This window comes from Delphinapterus leucas, chromosome X (genome assembly GCF_059928025.1).
Source record: "Delphinapterus leucas isolate spDelLeu-1000000601 "Yukka" chromosome X, BTC_Dleu_Yukka2, whole genome shotgun sequence".
NCBI classification, from domain to species: Eukaryota; Metazoa; Chordata; class Mammalia; order Artiodactyla; family Monodontidae; genus Delphinapterus; species Delphinapterus leucas.
The window spans coordinates 93,712,693-93,727,914 of NC_143150.1; the positions used below are offsets into that span (position 1 = coordinate 93,712,693).

General features: G+C 39.1%; 1 protein-coding gene and 1 pseudogene across 2 annotated transcripts in view; both read left to right on the forward strand.

Annotated features, from left to right (window-relative positions):
• EFHC2 (EF-hand domain containing 2) overlaps window positions 1–8,813 on the forward strand; it is a 154,622-nt gene extending 145,809 nt beyond the window's left edge. Inside the window, 1 exon segment of the mRNA XM_089904599.1 lies at window positions 7,427–8,813. Within this exon segment, the coding sequence (XP_089760725.1) occupies window positions 7,427–7,528 (102 nt within the window). The 3' untranslated portion in view covers window positions 7,529–8,813.
• Window positions 1,651–8,813, forward strand: LOC111165586 (protein FAM3C pseudogene; annotated as a pseudogene). Its single transcript, XR_016391379.1, has 2 exons — window positions 1,651–3,156; window positions 7,427–8,813. The product of XR_016391379.1 is annotated as a protein FAM3C pseudogene (transcript).
• Window positions 8,814–15,222: the final 6,409 nt, after the last annotated feature.

Sequence of the window (15,222 nt, forward strand, 5' to 3'; positions counted from 1 at the left end):
ACTGCAAATATACCTGTGGCATTTATCAGATATTTAGGCAGAAAAAGTCATTCCCACCTAGAACCTGGAGAAAAGTGACAAAGGGAAATAAATTTGAGGGAAGCGGTATTGATTTTAGAGAGAGAGTATAGGGGGGCTGGAGCAGTCAGGAAGGTATTGTGTGAGCCATGGGATTTAAAGTGATCAGGGTTAAAAGAAATGCATTATTGTTACTTTTTGGGGGGGGCGTAATTTCCTCCCACCCTTCTAGGTTCTTTTGGCTGGTTGAATAATTAAAATGAGATTAAGACAGCTTAACAGGAGAAAAAAACAAAATTTAGTTACATATGTATAGGGAATCCATATAAACATGGGTGATTCCAAAGACAGGCAAAATGAGGTTTATCTGTCATTCTTGACTAAGGGGCTAAGGAGAAGGGGCTAGGGGTCTGGGACTGCAAAGGGAAGGAAAGCAATTCACAGGAAGATGAAAAGAGCAAATGTTCGGTAAATAAATGTTTGCAGGGCCATGCAGAAACAATGGGACACAGTGAGGAATTTTAACAAACAGACTTTGCTAGGTTCCTCCCTGTCTACGTCACATGTAGTTATCTAACGGTGATAGCTCCCTTCTTGGTACGGGCCCTGTATCTAAATTCTTTTAGGCAGTTAAGGGGGAGGTAAAAGTGCCTCCTGAGTCATTTGTTTCTTAAAAATAATCAACTCTATATGACAGTCTCTAGGTACAGATGAACTGGTTTGCAAGGCAGAAATAGAGACACAGATGTGGAGAACAAACGTATGGACACCAAAGGGGAAAGGGGGGTTGGGATGAATTGGGAGATTGGGATTAACATATATACACTAATATGTATAAAATAGATAACTAATGAGAACCTGCTGTATAGCACAGGGAACTCCACTTCGCTGTACAGTAGAAACTAACACAACATTGTAAAACAACTATACCCCAATAAAAAAAAATAATCAACTTAAAATAATCTTCATGCCAGAGAGACACATTTTGGGGTGGCAGATTTTGCTCCCCTACATTATTTTTTCATCTTAAATTATCCTTAATTTCAAATCTCGGGGTATTTACTTGAGTTTCATTTACCCAAGTTTGGCTTGTTGCTAATAAATTTAATTCTCATCTCCAGATTCTTGAGTTATCATTATTCCAGTATAAGTTCTTCTATTTCTTTTTCTTTTGTTGTTAGGATTTAAATCATGATTCCTTGCTCAAAAAACAAACAAACAAAAAACCAGACAAACCAAAAGTTTTGCTGCCTAATAAGGTATGAGGAAGGATCTACTAGTATTGACCTGTTTCATGAGAGAATCCTTTACCCAAATAATTTCATTGTAATGTTATGAGTTGAATAATGTATTTCTTTTTGTATTGAAAACTTGTGTTTAAAAAAACCTATCAGGGGCTTCCCTGGTGGCACAGTGGTTGAGAGTCCGCCTGCCGATGCAGGGAACACGGGTTCGTGCCCCGGTCCGGGAAGATCCCACATGCCGCGGAGCTGCTGGGCCCGTGAGCCATGGCCGCTGAGCCTGTGCGTCCGGAGCCTGTGCTCCGCAATGGGAGAGGCCACAACAGTGAGAGGCCCGCGTACCGCAAAAAAAAACCCAAACACCTATCAGGGAATAGTGATTCTGAATGTATATATTTGTTCTATATTCTTCTATAACATGGTAAAATTTAAAAATAAAGTCAGCCCTCCATATCCATGGGTTCTGCATTCACAGATTCAACCAACCGTGGATCAACAGTATTTGGAAAAAAAATTCCAGAGAGTTCCAAAAAGCAAAACTTGAATTTGCCACACACCAACTATTTACATAGTATTTATATTTAGGTATTATATTTAGTATTTATATTTACAACTATTTACATAGCATTTACATTGTGTTAGGTATTATAAGTAATCTAGAGATGATTTAAAGTATACAGGAGGATGTTCATAAGTTATATGCAAATACTACACCATTTTATGTGAGGGACTTGAGCATCCTCAGATTTTTGTATGCGCAGGGGGTCTCAGAACCAATAAGATACTGAGGGACTACTGTGCTACTTAAGAGTGAAAATTGCTTTAAGTTTCATAATGAAATTTTTGAGGACATGTTGAATAGTCGAACTGAATGCCTATTGATCTCAGACTTCATTGATTAAAAAGAAATATATAGCAGTCCTCCGGCTCCGCGGAGGACGGGGTGGCGCGGCGCCTGGCGCTCAGGCCAGTGGCTGGCACGTGGGGCACGCGGGGGTTCCAGCTCGTGTCGGAAATGGGGGCCGAGTGCTCTAAAGAGGCGGGATGGAGTTGTATGTTGCATTTGAACTCTGTGGAGGGCGGTCTTGGCTCACTTGTAAAGCTTTGGTGTCTTCTAAGTTGGAGGAGCTTATTTAATGAAAAGTGCCATAGGCCGAAAAAGCAAACATGAGGGTAGCAGGTGCTGCAAAGTTGGTGGTAGCTGTGGCAGTATTTTTGCTGACATTCTATGTTATTTCTCAAGTATTTGAAATAAAAATGGATGCAAGTTTAGGAAATCTATTTGCAAGGTCAGCATTGGACGCAGTTGCACGTTCTACAGAACCTCCCAGATATAAATGTGGGATCTCAAAAGCTTGCCCTGAGAAGCATTTTGCTTTTAAAATGGCAAGTGGAGCAGCCTCTGCCTGGAGGACAATGTTTTAATGAGTGGTGTTAAGAATAATGTTGGAAGAGGGATCAATGTTGCCTTGGTAAATGGAAAAACAGGAGATCTAATAGACACCAGATATTTTGACATGTGGGGAGGAAATGTGGCCCAGTTTATTGAGTTTCTGAAGGCCATACAAGATGAAACAATAGTCTTAATGGGAACATATGGTGATGGAGCAATCAAACTCAATGATGAGGCCCGGCAGCTCATTGCTGAATTGGGGAGTACATCTATTACTCATCTTGGTTTTAGAGACAACTGGGTCTTCTGTGGTGGATAAGGCATTAAGACAAAGCCCTTTTGAGCAGCACATAAAGAACAATAAGGACACAAACAAATATGAAGGATGGCCCGAAGTTGTAGAAATGGAAGGATGCATCCCCCAGAAGCCAGACCGATGTGGAGAAAATTGAAGGGAGCACACTTTCACTTGCTAATGGGAAAGCCCTAACCGAAAAACTACATGTAAGTATTTTAAGAGCATGCAGGCATCTCGGTGTGTGCATGCCCATTATCTCTTTTGATATCAGGATTATTTATTGCTAATGTAAATAGGCATCTTTGTAAATAGTCATCATAATGAGCAAATCACTGAACCATTTCTAAGCACATCTCCCTAATGGTACAATGTTCAGACTGTGATGATAATGGCATCTTTTAATTCTAAAAGCATTACCCAATAGATAACTGAACAGATTTGAAAAATATATTGATATATATAGTAGTCGCTGTGAAAATCTATCATGGAATAACGTGGATTTCAGGAAGGAGACTTTGTTTTATATATATATATATATATATATATATATATATATATATATATAATATATGGCCTTTTGATGATAGTATCTTTTAAATTAAAAAGATATTGCGCTAAAAATATATATGTGTGTGTGTGTACATGTATATATACACACACATGAAATACACACACATTTTGTATATGCACACACACAGACGCACAACGATTTACTGCTTTGGGGCATAGGAAGCATATTTCACTAAGATCCATGTAGCATGAATTGCACAGAACACACCCTAGGAGTTGGTTTAGCCATCATCCATCTGAATGGTCATTTCCTTCTTTACACAGCTGGTTGGCAGTTTGGGCTCAACCTCCAACATCCAACAGGAGGCATTCTTGAAAGAGAAGTGTAGTGTCACTTCAAGAATCACGTTTTTTTTTTTTTTACTTAACTTTTCTTGTTGAAAGTGGTAGGACCAAATGTAGCCATGTCGGATGAGAGCCAGCTGCTTCTGAATAGGCCCACTCCTTTCCTGGGTTTTGGAGGGTAGCCCAGCAGATAAGCAGAGCTCTGGAGCCCTAATACTGGGGTTACGGTCCAGGCTCCTCCACTTACCGGCAGTTTGACTTTGGACAAACTACTTAACCCTTCTCTTGCCTCAGTTTCCTTTTCTGTGGATGGGTATCATAATACTACCTACCTCTTAGGGTTTTCTGCTACTGACCTAAAAATAAATAGGCTGCCAGATATTTCTCCAGCAGATATGGATTTATTTGGGATCAGCAGAGAACTGCATTTTGGGGTCTGCAACCATGGTAAGCCATGTGCAAGTTCCTTCATGGCAAAGGAAGGAGAACACTTTTATAGAGAGGAAAAGGAAGTTGGGAGAGCGATAATAAAGAGTCCATGGCTTTTCATTGGCTGAGTCCTTACCAGGAAAGAAGAGGAGTCTTTTTCTTCCTGTTGTGCTCTGCTATCATTGCAGGGCATGAAAGCTTCCCCTTCTGGTCTCCTGGCTCTATTTAATTGAAGTTTCTGTTTATTAATTTTTTAAACTGCAGTAATTAAATAGTTCAGTATTTGTAAAACGCTTAAAAGAATACCTGTCGTATAGTAAATATCCAATAAATTTATTATTATTACCATCATCACCACTACTAGGTAATTATGATGCCTATAATCCTGAGAAAGTCTGCTGTTAGTTCATCATCATCATAAATCATCACTTAAACTAAGGCTTTATGCTTTAGTTACAGATGCCAGTTCTTGGTGCTCTTCTGATTCTGCATTAGTGTTATTAATTACCATAGTTTTACATATCACCCATATTTAAGTGACTTCCACATCTTTGCACAGTTCTGGACTCTAGGTCTGTGCTATACAGAACCCTATTTACAGGTGTTTACCAGAATCTTTACTTTGATGTCCTATGGGTACCTCAAATAAAAATGCCCCAAATTGAACTTAGTTTCTCCCTCTGATCCTTATTTTCCCAGTTAAAAATGTTTAAAACTCTTCTTCTTCTTGCTTTCCTTATTTTGCTTATAATGTTGCCCTGGGTTGAACATTATCCCGCACAGATTCATGTCTACCCAGAACCTCAGAATGTGAACTTATTTGGAAATAGGGTCTTTGCAGATATAATTAAAACATCTACTAAAAGTTAAAATGAGGTCATACTGGATTAGAGTGGCCCCTAAATCCAGTAATTGGTGTTATTATAAGAAGGCCATGTGAAGCCACACACACACACACACACACACACACACACACACACACACACGCACGCACACACACAGAGAGAGAGAGAGAGAGAGAGAGAGAGAGAACAAGATATAGGCAGAGATTGGGGTGATGTATCTACAAACCAAAGAAATCAAAGGATAGCCATCAACCACCAGAAGCTGGGAGAGGAGCATGGGACAGTCTCCCTTAGAGCCTCCAGAAAGAACCAGCCCTGCCAACACCTGGATTTTGGACATCTGGCCTCCTGCACGGTGACAGAATAAATTTTGTTGCTTTAAGCCTCTCAGTTTGTGGTAATTTGTTATGGCAGCCCTAGGAAACTAATACAGACATCGTCAGCTGTAACTAAATTTAGAAGTCTTAGAACCATCCTTATCTGTATTAGTTTATAAGGTCACCAGTCATATTGAGTTAGGGGGCCTACCCTACTCCAGTATGACTGCATCTTAGCTAATTATACCTGCAATGACCTTATTTCCAAATAAGGTCACATTCTGAGATATCAGGGGGTTAGGACTTCAACATATCTTTTTTGAGGGGACACAGTTCAACCCATAACATGACCCCCTTCTTTGATCACCACTTCACATCAGTCACCTTCCAGGTATTGTATGTTCTACTGCAGCAAAACCTTTCAGATGTAGCCCTCGTTCACCCCAGGCTCAGCTGCCCTGGTTATGGCACAGTCATCTCTCCCCAGGATTATTGCAGTAACCTCCAGAGTGATTTTCCTCCTTCATTTCATTCTTCATACATCCGATGAGTTATCTAATAAACTTCCAATCCGATTTCACTGAGACCCACCAGTGCCTTTCCCTAGCCACAGCATAAAGTATCAACTAGCATAGAAGCCCTCAAGTTCAGCCCCACCTTTTCCTTCCAACTGCCTCTCTTTCCACTTTGTACCGTGTGCCCCAAACCCGCTGGGCTGGTCAGCCTTTCTTGAAAACAGATTTTTAGGTCTCTAGGCCTTTGCTTATGCTGTTCGCTATGCCTAGAACACCTTTCATCACTTTAACCCCCTGCTGAACTGCTCCGCACCCCATAAAGCCCAAGTGAGATATCACTGGCTCAGGTTGCTTCCACAATTCCATCGCATAGAATTATTGAGCCCTTTCCTGTGTTTCTGTGACATCTTGTGACTCTGGATACTAATTTGGCACTAGGAAAGATTTAACACCTCTTATATGCAACAATTAACCTTGACAGTAAAAATAAAAGCAGCCGTACTTATGGACTCACCCCCCACCACCATTGATATTAATATTAATTCACCACTGCAGCATAAGTAAAAAGTGTGTATGCGTATATGTGTATAGATTTATATATACAAGATTTTTGAAATCTCCTTGATGTTACTCATATAATTACATTTTGTTGCAACCCACCTTATCAAAATAATTCTTAAACCTCTTTAGAGTGAAGGTATTTATTTTTTCTGAAATTAACAAATATATACACACATATATGTACCATATATACTATATATATATATATAAAGCATATGTGTATATGTATTTATACACACGTATTTAAAGTAGCTTACCCCCAAGAACATACCTTGAATGACCTAGTGCTCATTTCACTGTTAGATTGAAGAAACAGTAACCAAGCAGCCAGTATAATACGCTAGCAGTTTGGATTTTAAAAATTGAGTTCTTAATAAAGTATAGGAGGAGCTATCACTGCAATAATGCTGCATAACAACCCCCCCAAATTTCAGTAGTTCACAACAGCAGATGTTTATTTTTCTTGTCCATGGGCCCGTAGATCTGCTGGGCTTGGCTCCAGCTGGGCTCTCTCCACCTGTGTCATTCTGGAACCAGCAGCATCTTGGGCCATGTTCTTCTCATGGTGATGGCAGAGGCACAGAGGGCCAAGCCAAATCATGCCAGCACATTAGGGCCTCTGGCTGTGGTATGTCTGCTAACATTACATAGACCAAAGCCAGCCATGTGGTCAAGTTCATGTCAAAGGGGCAGGAAAAAGGACTCCATAGGAGGTGCTGCAAATTCACATGGCAAAGAGCACAGTGTATAATTCTAATACAGGACGAAGGATTGAGGGCAAGAATCCAATCTACCACAGAGTCCTTATGATCTGAAAGTCGATGGTAGAAACATCTGCTTTGGAAATAAACTACTTAGCCAAGAGCTTGACAAGGAACAATTTGATGTTGCATTTGCAAAGCTGCACTTTGAAATGTAGTTCTAATTATATCCATCTTTGGGTTTTTTTCCCAGACATGTGAAGATGAGTGGCTTGGGATGCCATCACCTATTCCTGTGAAATACATTTACTATTTAAACCTTTTAAAGGATGTGTTTGGCTTAGAGGAGGAGTAACCATGCAGTTTTGGTTGGTTAACTCCCTTTGATTTCCTGATTTCCTGCTCTAATTTTGCCAAGTTTATTTCAGTAGATATGATTCCATTAAAAACAAAAAGAACAAGGTGTTCATATTGAATTAAAATCCATATTCCAAAATTAATCTCCTTTTGTCATTTCAGTTTTTCAGAACATCATATTATATTGCTGATGTACCAGCACTATTAAAAATGCCATTTAAAGAAACGTTGAGCATTCTTATTATACATATGATTTATTAATACCAAGTATCTTATGGCAATTTTCTATCCAACATAATTTGGTTCATTACAACACAAAAAGAAAATGACTTTTGACAGCTATATATGACAATATAAAATCAAATTATATCAGAGCAATAAGTTGTGATTCTATTAAACATTTTTTGAAATCTTTTTGACACACGCTTATTACTTATATAATTAAACTTTGTAGCAACTCACCTTTTCAAAATAATCCTTAAACCTCTGCAGAGTGAAGGTATTTATTTTCTGAAATTAGCAAAGCTATGAGAAGAAAAAACCCTCCCTCACAACACATACACACACGAAAAACTGGGGAGAGAAATTAAAACATATGCAGTGTTTATGTTTTTAATGCTCTTTTAATCTCTGAAGTTAGCTTGTTAACTTAGGAATATATGCATGTGTATATAATTATAGCATGACCAAAAATGTATTATGTCTGAAATATTTAAGGATGTGAACGCTGAAGATCTTCAGAGGTCTGTTTTGGTTCATTCTCCACATATACATAACCGCCTACCCCAGAGGTTTTAATATTCTAAGACTACAGCATGTTTCCCTTTTGCTTTTCTCTAGTCCTATTTTTAGTTTTCTTCTAGGACTATACATTATGAGTCTCAGCAGAACTTTTGTCATGTAGCGTATGTTCGATTACAAGTCATAACCACGGACCTCTGGGAATTCAGTGTGAGAAGTTTGTCTCAGTGTACCCCATTCTTCAGTGCTGGGTGCTAGGTATCATAAATCCGATTGTCTGGTGTTCTCAGAGACGACGGAGGCCTATGGAGAAGGGTCCTCGACATTGACGTTCAGGGACTGCTCTGAGGGGAGGAAGAGGAACTGATGACATCTCAAGGGCCCCTTCTATCTTCTTCTTCTTTCACTCCACATTTGCAGCGTTTTGCCTAGAAATGAGCTGGCTTCTTGGCACTCAGATGTACCAATTCACTTGACAGCAACGGCTCCTTCATTTTTTAAATTTGAAGTTCATCAATAAACCATTTCTATATATAAACCTAGGATAATTCCACATGTGCCATTGTTAAAATAGATCCCATAGGATTTTCCAATAAACTAGAATACTCAATTTATATACTAGAACCATTTACTCATAAAGTCTAATTTTGACTTCTTGATTTTTTTTTTCCAAAGACAACTGACAGTGCCAAGGCATTTTGTCACTTTAAGATTTTCCATTCCCCAAAGAGCAAGCTTTAAGAAGGATGACACTTTCCTGGAACTTTTCAGGCTGACACATTCGTCAGTTACCTATTCAACTCTTCAGTCAGTTGTCTTTCCCTCAAGATTTTAAATATGTAGATAATTTAGCCCTTGTATAGGCTCGTAATATAGTTCATTTGAGAAGTAGGAGGAGAAAAGGAAAGGAAGCAAGCCAGTGATATGCTCCTGAGTTTGTAGGATGACAACTGCTTGTTCTGTTACATAGATGTGTGTCACTGCCCTGGTTATTCACAGTACAAGCCCACAATTAGCAATTAAACGGCCATTATAGGAATCGTGCCGATAAACATGATACATTGCAGTCATACAGACACTTTAAATAATTATTCTTTTTATAACTAAGCCATATACTGAAGGAGATTTATAATTTAGAGATAATATGCCCATTAGTAAAGTTTATGACCCAATAAACAGCTCCCACTAGTTAATAAATGCCAAAGCCATAAAAACAAAGACTATTAATGTAATAGAATTTCTGTACCTCCCTCTTTTGCTGGTGGTCTCAAGACACTGAAGGGAAATGCTATCTTAGGAAAAACATTTATTCTCGTTATGTAAATATCAATGAATTGTCTTACAATCCATCTGGAAATCTCCCAGCCCTCACCTCCTTGGTCCCAGGTGGTCCTGAAATGCTGATGCAGTCTGCTTAGGTTTCAAGCAGTAGATAACTCTGGTTTTCAGCACAAATAAACCCTGTGACTCAAATCTTTGGGGGATGTGGGGAAGATGGCCATAATTTCTGTGTCTCCTCTACCCTCTGAAAAAGAGAAATCCCAACTATTGCCATTATTCCAGAGTAATAACTTTTAAACGTTTCACCACCTTTGCGTACACTTAGATTTTTAGCTGCCTCTTCTCTTTCCTCTAAAAAAGAGAAATCTCAACTATTGTCATTGTTCCTGGGTAATAAATTTTAAAGAAGTTTCACAACCTTTGCATATACTTGTATTTTTAGCTGCTAATATTTCCCATTTTGATGGAAAAGCAGGTGCTGCCTGTGGATGTCTGGGTGAGTTGAAGGTTAATATAGGCAAACCTTTTGTACTAAGAACATTGTTTTTCAGTGTTCCTGGAACCGTGGGAATGATTGATAAAGTCATTTGAAAGCCCAAATCAAATCATGTCTTTGCATAGGGAACTGATTAAAAGCTGTTGAAGTTCACATTAAATGGTTTGCTGAGTCACTGTTGTAAAGTATGGATGTTGTCAGCAGATTACTCATGTTCAGTGTTTATTTACCTTTTTCCCCCTTTTTAACCTAACTGAACCGTTTGGACCTAACCGTTTGAAGAGCAATGTGGATATGTCTATTGGTTGAGTTTATTTATTTATTTTTATTGAAGTATAGTTGATTTACAGTGTTGTGTTAGTTTCTGCTGTACAGCAAAGTAACTCAGTTATACATATATATTCTTTTTCATATTCTTTTCCATTATGGTTTACCACAGGATATTGAATATAGCTCCCTGTGCTCTGCAGTAGGACCTTGTTGTTGATCCATTCTGCATATAATGCTTTGCATCTGCTAACTCCAAACTCCCAGTCCATTCCTCCCCCCCCACCTCTCCCCCTTGGCAACCACAAGTCTGTTCTCTATGTCTGTGATTCTCTTTCTGTTTCGTAGGTAAGTTCATTTGTGTCATATTTTAGCTTCCACATATAAGTGATATCATACGGTATTTGTCTTTCTCTTTCTGACTTCATTTAGTATGATAATCTCTAGGTCCATCCATGTTGCTGCTAATGGCGTTATGTCATTCTTTTTTTGGTTGAGTAGTATTCCATTGTGTATGTATATCACACCTCCTTTATCCGTTCATCTGTCGATGGACATTTAGGTTGTTTCCACGCCTTGGCTATTGTGAATCGTGCTGCTGTGAACATAGCGGGGTGCACGTATCTTTTTGAATTATAGTTTTGTCCGGGTATATGCCCAGGAGTGGGATTGCTGGATCATATGGCAACTCTATTTTTAGTTTTCTTGAGGAACCTCCATATTGTTTTCCATAGTTGCTGCATCTATTGGTTGACTTGAGTGCTTACTAAGTAGTTAAAATTTTAGACAATAGAGAGGAGATAAAGAGCATTGTACTTTTAAGTATTACAGTAGTTTAGACATTTGGCCTACTTTAGTCTATGTATTGCCTCTGATCCAATTAATGTCAAACATACCATTCTTGGTCTTTGTTTGAAGTTGCTTTTTTCGGAGGTTGTATTGCTTCCAGGCTTTACGGATACCTCAGTCATGAGTTTAGGATATTTAAATTGCCCTTCCTTCTTTCAAATAGTAGGGACTTATTGAACAAAATGAAATCTCTCCAAATTAAAAAAAAAAACAAAAACTCTTGCCTTTCCAACTTGGATTTATTTATCTCACTTTGAGTGAGGACTGCTTCATCATCATAGCCTTTTCCACTTGTTCCTCATTTCCCCGACCCCTTCTTCCATACATTCTGATTTTGCTATAAGTTGGCAGTTGGAGTCTTCACTAGTAGCTTAATGAAACAGTAGGGTTTTCCACAAAATATTTATGTTGCTTCATAGTTCAGAATCCACTGAATAATGAATAGTCATGTTCCCAATTATATGTATATTCCTTTTAGTTAAGAATATAGATTCCTGAATTTTTGAATACCCTTTAGAATTGGTCTGTAAATGGTCCTTCAGAAAAACAGCTTCCAAATGATGATATTAAACATATACTCAAGTAGTGAGTCTCTGCCCTAATACTTGTTTGGGCAAAGTTTGAATTGCTTCCAGTGGAAAGCAGGTTAAGACTTTCTCAAAAATGAGTCTCTTCAAGTTGACTGAGCGTCTTCAGAAGCACAGTGCTTTTCAGTTCCCAAGAGAATGTGATGTGTAAAAATGGAAAACCTACTGAGGCAAGTTCAGTGAAGCTATTTAACAAATAAACCTGGAGTGATAATGGAGCAGACATCATTATTACAAAAGGTAACGCTGACTGTGCAATTAGTTTAAAAGAAATTGGAATTCACGCCCACTAGCCTTCTTCTACCAGGTTATATATTGGTTTAAATAAACATTTTCACTTCGTGTTCAATTAAGTTCCCCCAAACTAAGAGTTCTAACACTAGAATGTGCATCTTCTTTGCATTTGTTCCTGGCCGCCAGTAAAATTCCTTCCAAGGGGACTGCCGAGCCCATTATGTGTCTGGTGCATGGCACAGGAAGCCAAGGGTCAGCACTGCTGCTCAGAAGCAACTGGAAACGGCTGAAAAATGTGACTGATGAAAAACTCCACAGTGGCTCTGCAAGCAGAGAATTAATGACTGGCTAGAATCAGTAGGAGCCTTTACTTCTAAATACTCATTAGTTTAAGCAGTGAGGCCTGATGTTATGCAAGTTATAGAGGGAAAAGGGGACCGCCCCTCCCCATTGTCTATTTTGAACAGAATATGCACATTTAACTCAAAGTGGTGAATGGTTCAAACACATCAAACCAACTATTCATCAGTCTCCCAGCTTCCTGAGCAACTGCTTTGCTTCTGTATAAAGCCAACAATAGAGGAAATGCTTGTTATGACCCCACTATAATATTAAAATCCAGAGGGGCTGATGGCTTGGTGAAAAACACAAAATACATTCTCCTTTAGAAATAGTTCCACCAAAGTCATCTTTGTTTTTACTTTTTCATACTTTGCCTGTACAAGAAAAGCTGACTGAAAAAGGAACTTGATAAAATTACTTTTGCCTGGTTTTTCTCCCTTGCTACCACCGTTCTTCCTTCTCGTTGTGAAGCCACTCCCTGCATACAGAACCGGAGCTGACAAGCCATTTCAGGCTGCGGCAGATAGCGCTAGTCTGAACTATGACCAGAGAGTGGAGAGAGAGAAGGGGAGGGCCAAGAGATGACAACTGCAGAGGGGAGCCAGATGAGAATAGGGACCACCTTGTGCGTGTCACGTCACATGTTAAAGCGTTCGAACTTCATCCTAAGGGCATGAGAAGTTACTGAAGGATTTTAATCTGGAGAATGAAAAGATCACGTCTGCATTTAAAAATCTCTGGCTGCTTTGTGTGTGTGAACTACAAGAGTGAGTTTGGCAGTGAGAAGGCTCACTAGGAGGCTGTTGCCAGAGAAGTGATGGCTGGTTTGGATTAATGTAACGTCAGTGAGGTTGTGAGGTTGCTGAGAAGTGGATAGATTCAGGACATGTTCAGGATGTTGAAGATAAGAGAGAAGAAGAAGTCAAAATTAGGATTGGGTCATTTTGGCAGCTGGGCAGGTGGAGTTGCCATTCATTGTACTGGGTTATACCAGGAAAAAATCAGGTTTGAGGGGGAATCAAGAATTCTGCCTTGGGCATGCGAAATTAAAATTAGGGTGCCTGTGGGACAGAGAAGTGGAGATGTTGATAAGGCAACTAGATGAACAGGTCTAAATCTCAGCAGAATGACCAGCGCTGGAGATGCACGTTTGATGGTAATTGTGAGCTTAGGTAAGATTGGCTAGGGGGAGCCTGTTGTCTGAGAATCACAGTGCCTTGTGTATTACTTACTAATTTTTTTAAAAAAGAGCTTTTTTGTGTCATACAATGAACTGCACATATTAAAGTGTACAATCTGATAAACTAACACATCTATGTACCCGTGAAATGTCATCCCAATCAAGATATAATGAACCTATTCCCCCCAAATTTCCTCATGCTCCTTTGAAATCCCTCCCTTCTACACAGCCCCATTGTAGGGAAGGAAAAATAATTTTCCCTCTACCGTTCTGAGTTCTTGGATGAGACCCCCTGTAATAAAAGACGGATTAACAAGAGAAAAAACCCAGAAGGTATACATGGGAGATATCCAGAAAAAAGCAGTAACTCTCCAACGTGACCTAAGCCACCACCTTGAATGCCATCTTCAGCTGAAGACAGAAGAAAGGTGTGTGTTGTGGAGGAAGGGAAGATGACCAGGAAACGCAAGGTAAGCAAGGGTAAGATTTGTTTTGCAGGTAGAAGTCAGCGCCTTCTTCATTAATAGGAGCTTCTTGTGATTTTGCGCCATCCTGACTTCCTGGTACAGAGAGGATGACATTCTTACAAATGGAGATTTCCATTATAGATATAAACGTCCCTTATGAAAGGATAGCTTCTGTTTTCAGAGCTTCTCCTGTGTCTGCTGTGATTATTCCTCAAAATGGGCAGCTCAGAATAATCCTTATGCCAAAGAGGAGTATTTGGGGGTGGCATATTCTGCTAGTCTTCAACATCCCCCATGCCACTTAGCTGCTTTCTGTCACTATAGAAAAGTTAGCATTCTCTAGAATTTTATATAAATGGAATTATACAGTAGATACTTTTTTTTTTTTTTTGGTCTGCTCTCTTTCACTCAGCATAATTATTTTGAGATTCATCCATGTTTTTGCATATACCAGTATTTCATTTCATTTTATTGCTCAGTAGTATTCCATTGTATGGATATACCACAGTTTAATTCATTCACGCATTGATGGAAATTTGGGTTATTTCCAGTTATTACCTATTACAAATAAAGCTGCTGTGAACATTTGTGTACAGGTTTATATGTGGATATATGCTTTCATTTCTCTTAGGTAAATACCTAGCAGTAGAATGGCTGGATCCAATGGTTGATATATATTGTTAAGTAACAAAAATTCAACAAAATGAGTAAATTTAAAGATCAAATTGGCTTTATTAAATGACTCATGAATGGGGCAGCATCTCATCTAGAAAATAGAAAGGAGCTCTGCTGAGCTGTAGAAAAGGTAAACTTTTTGAAGGTGAAAAGGGGGCAGAAAAAGAAAATTATGAGCAAAGGATGCATTGTTTCAGGGACAGTCACCCTCCTAAGGGGAATGGAAGAAGCCTATTTGGGGGACGGGGCAGGGGAGATTACCTCACCAGTGCTGACTAGGTAATTCCAGGTTGACCGGTTAAATGTTACATTCCTGGGCGGGGTGGGGGTGTTGAGGTTGCAATTAGGCTAGGTATTAAGTCTTGGTTTGATGACATGGGGTTTAGCACATCATTTTGGGCCTGCTGTCTCCTTTTTAACAATGTTTATTTAACTTTTTCAGTAACTGACAAACTATTTTCCAAAGTGATTGAATCATTTTATTTTCCCTTCCAGCACTGTATGAAGTCCTAGTTCCTCCAGGTTTTTGCAATTACTTGGTATGACCAACCCTTTTAATTTTAACCATTCTAA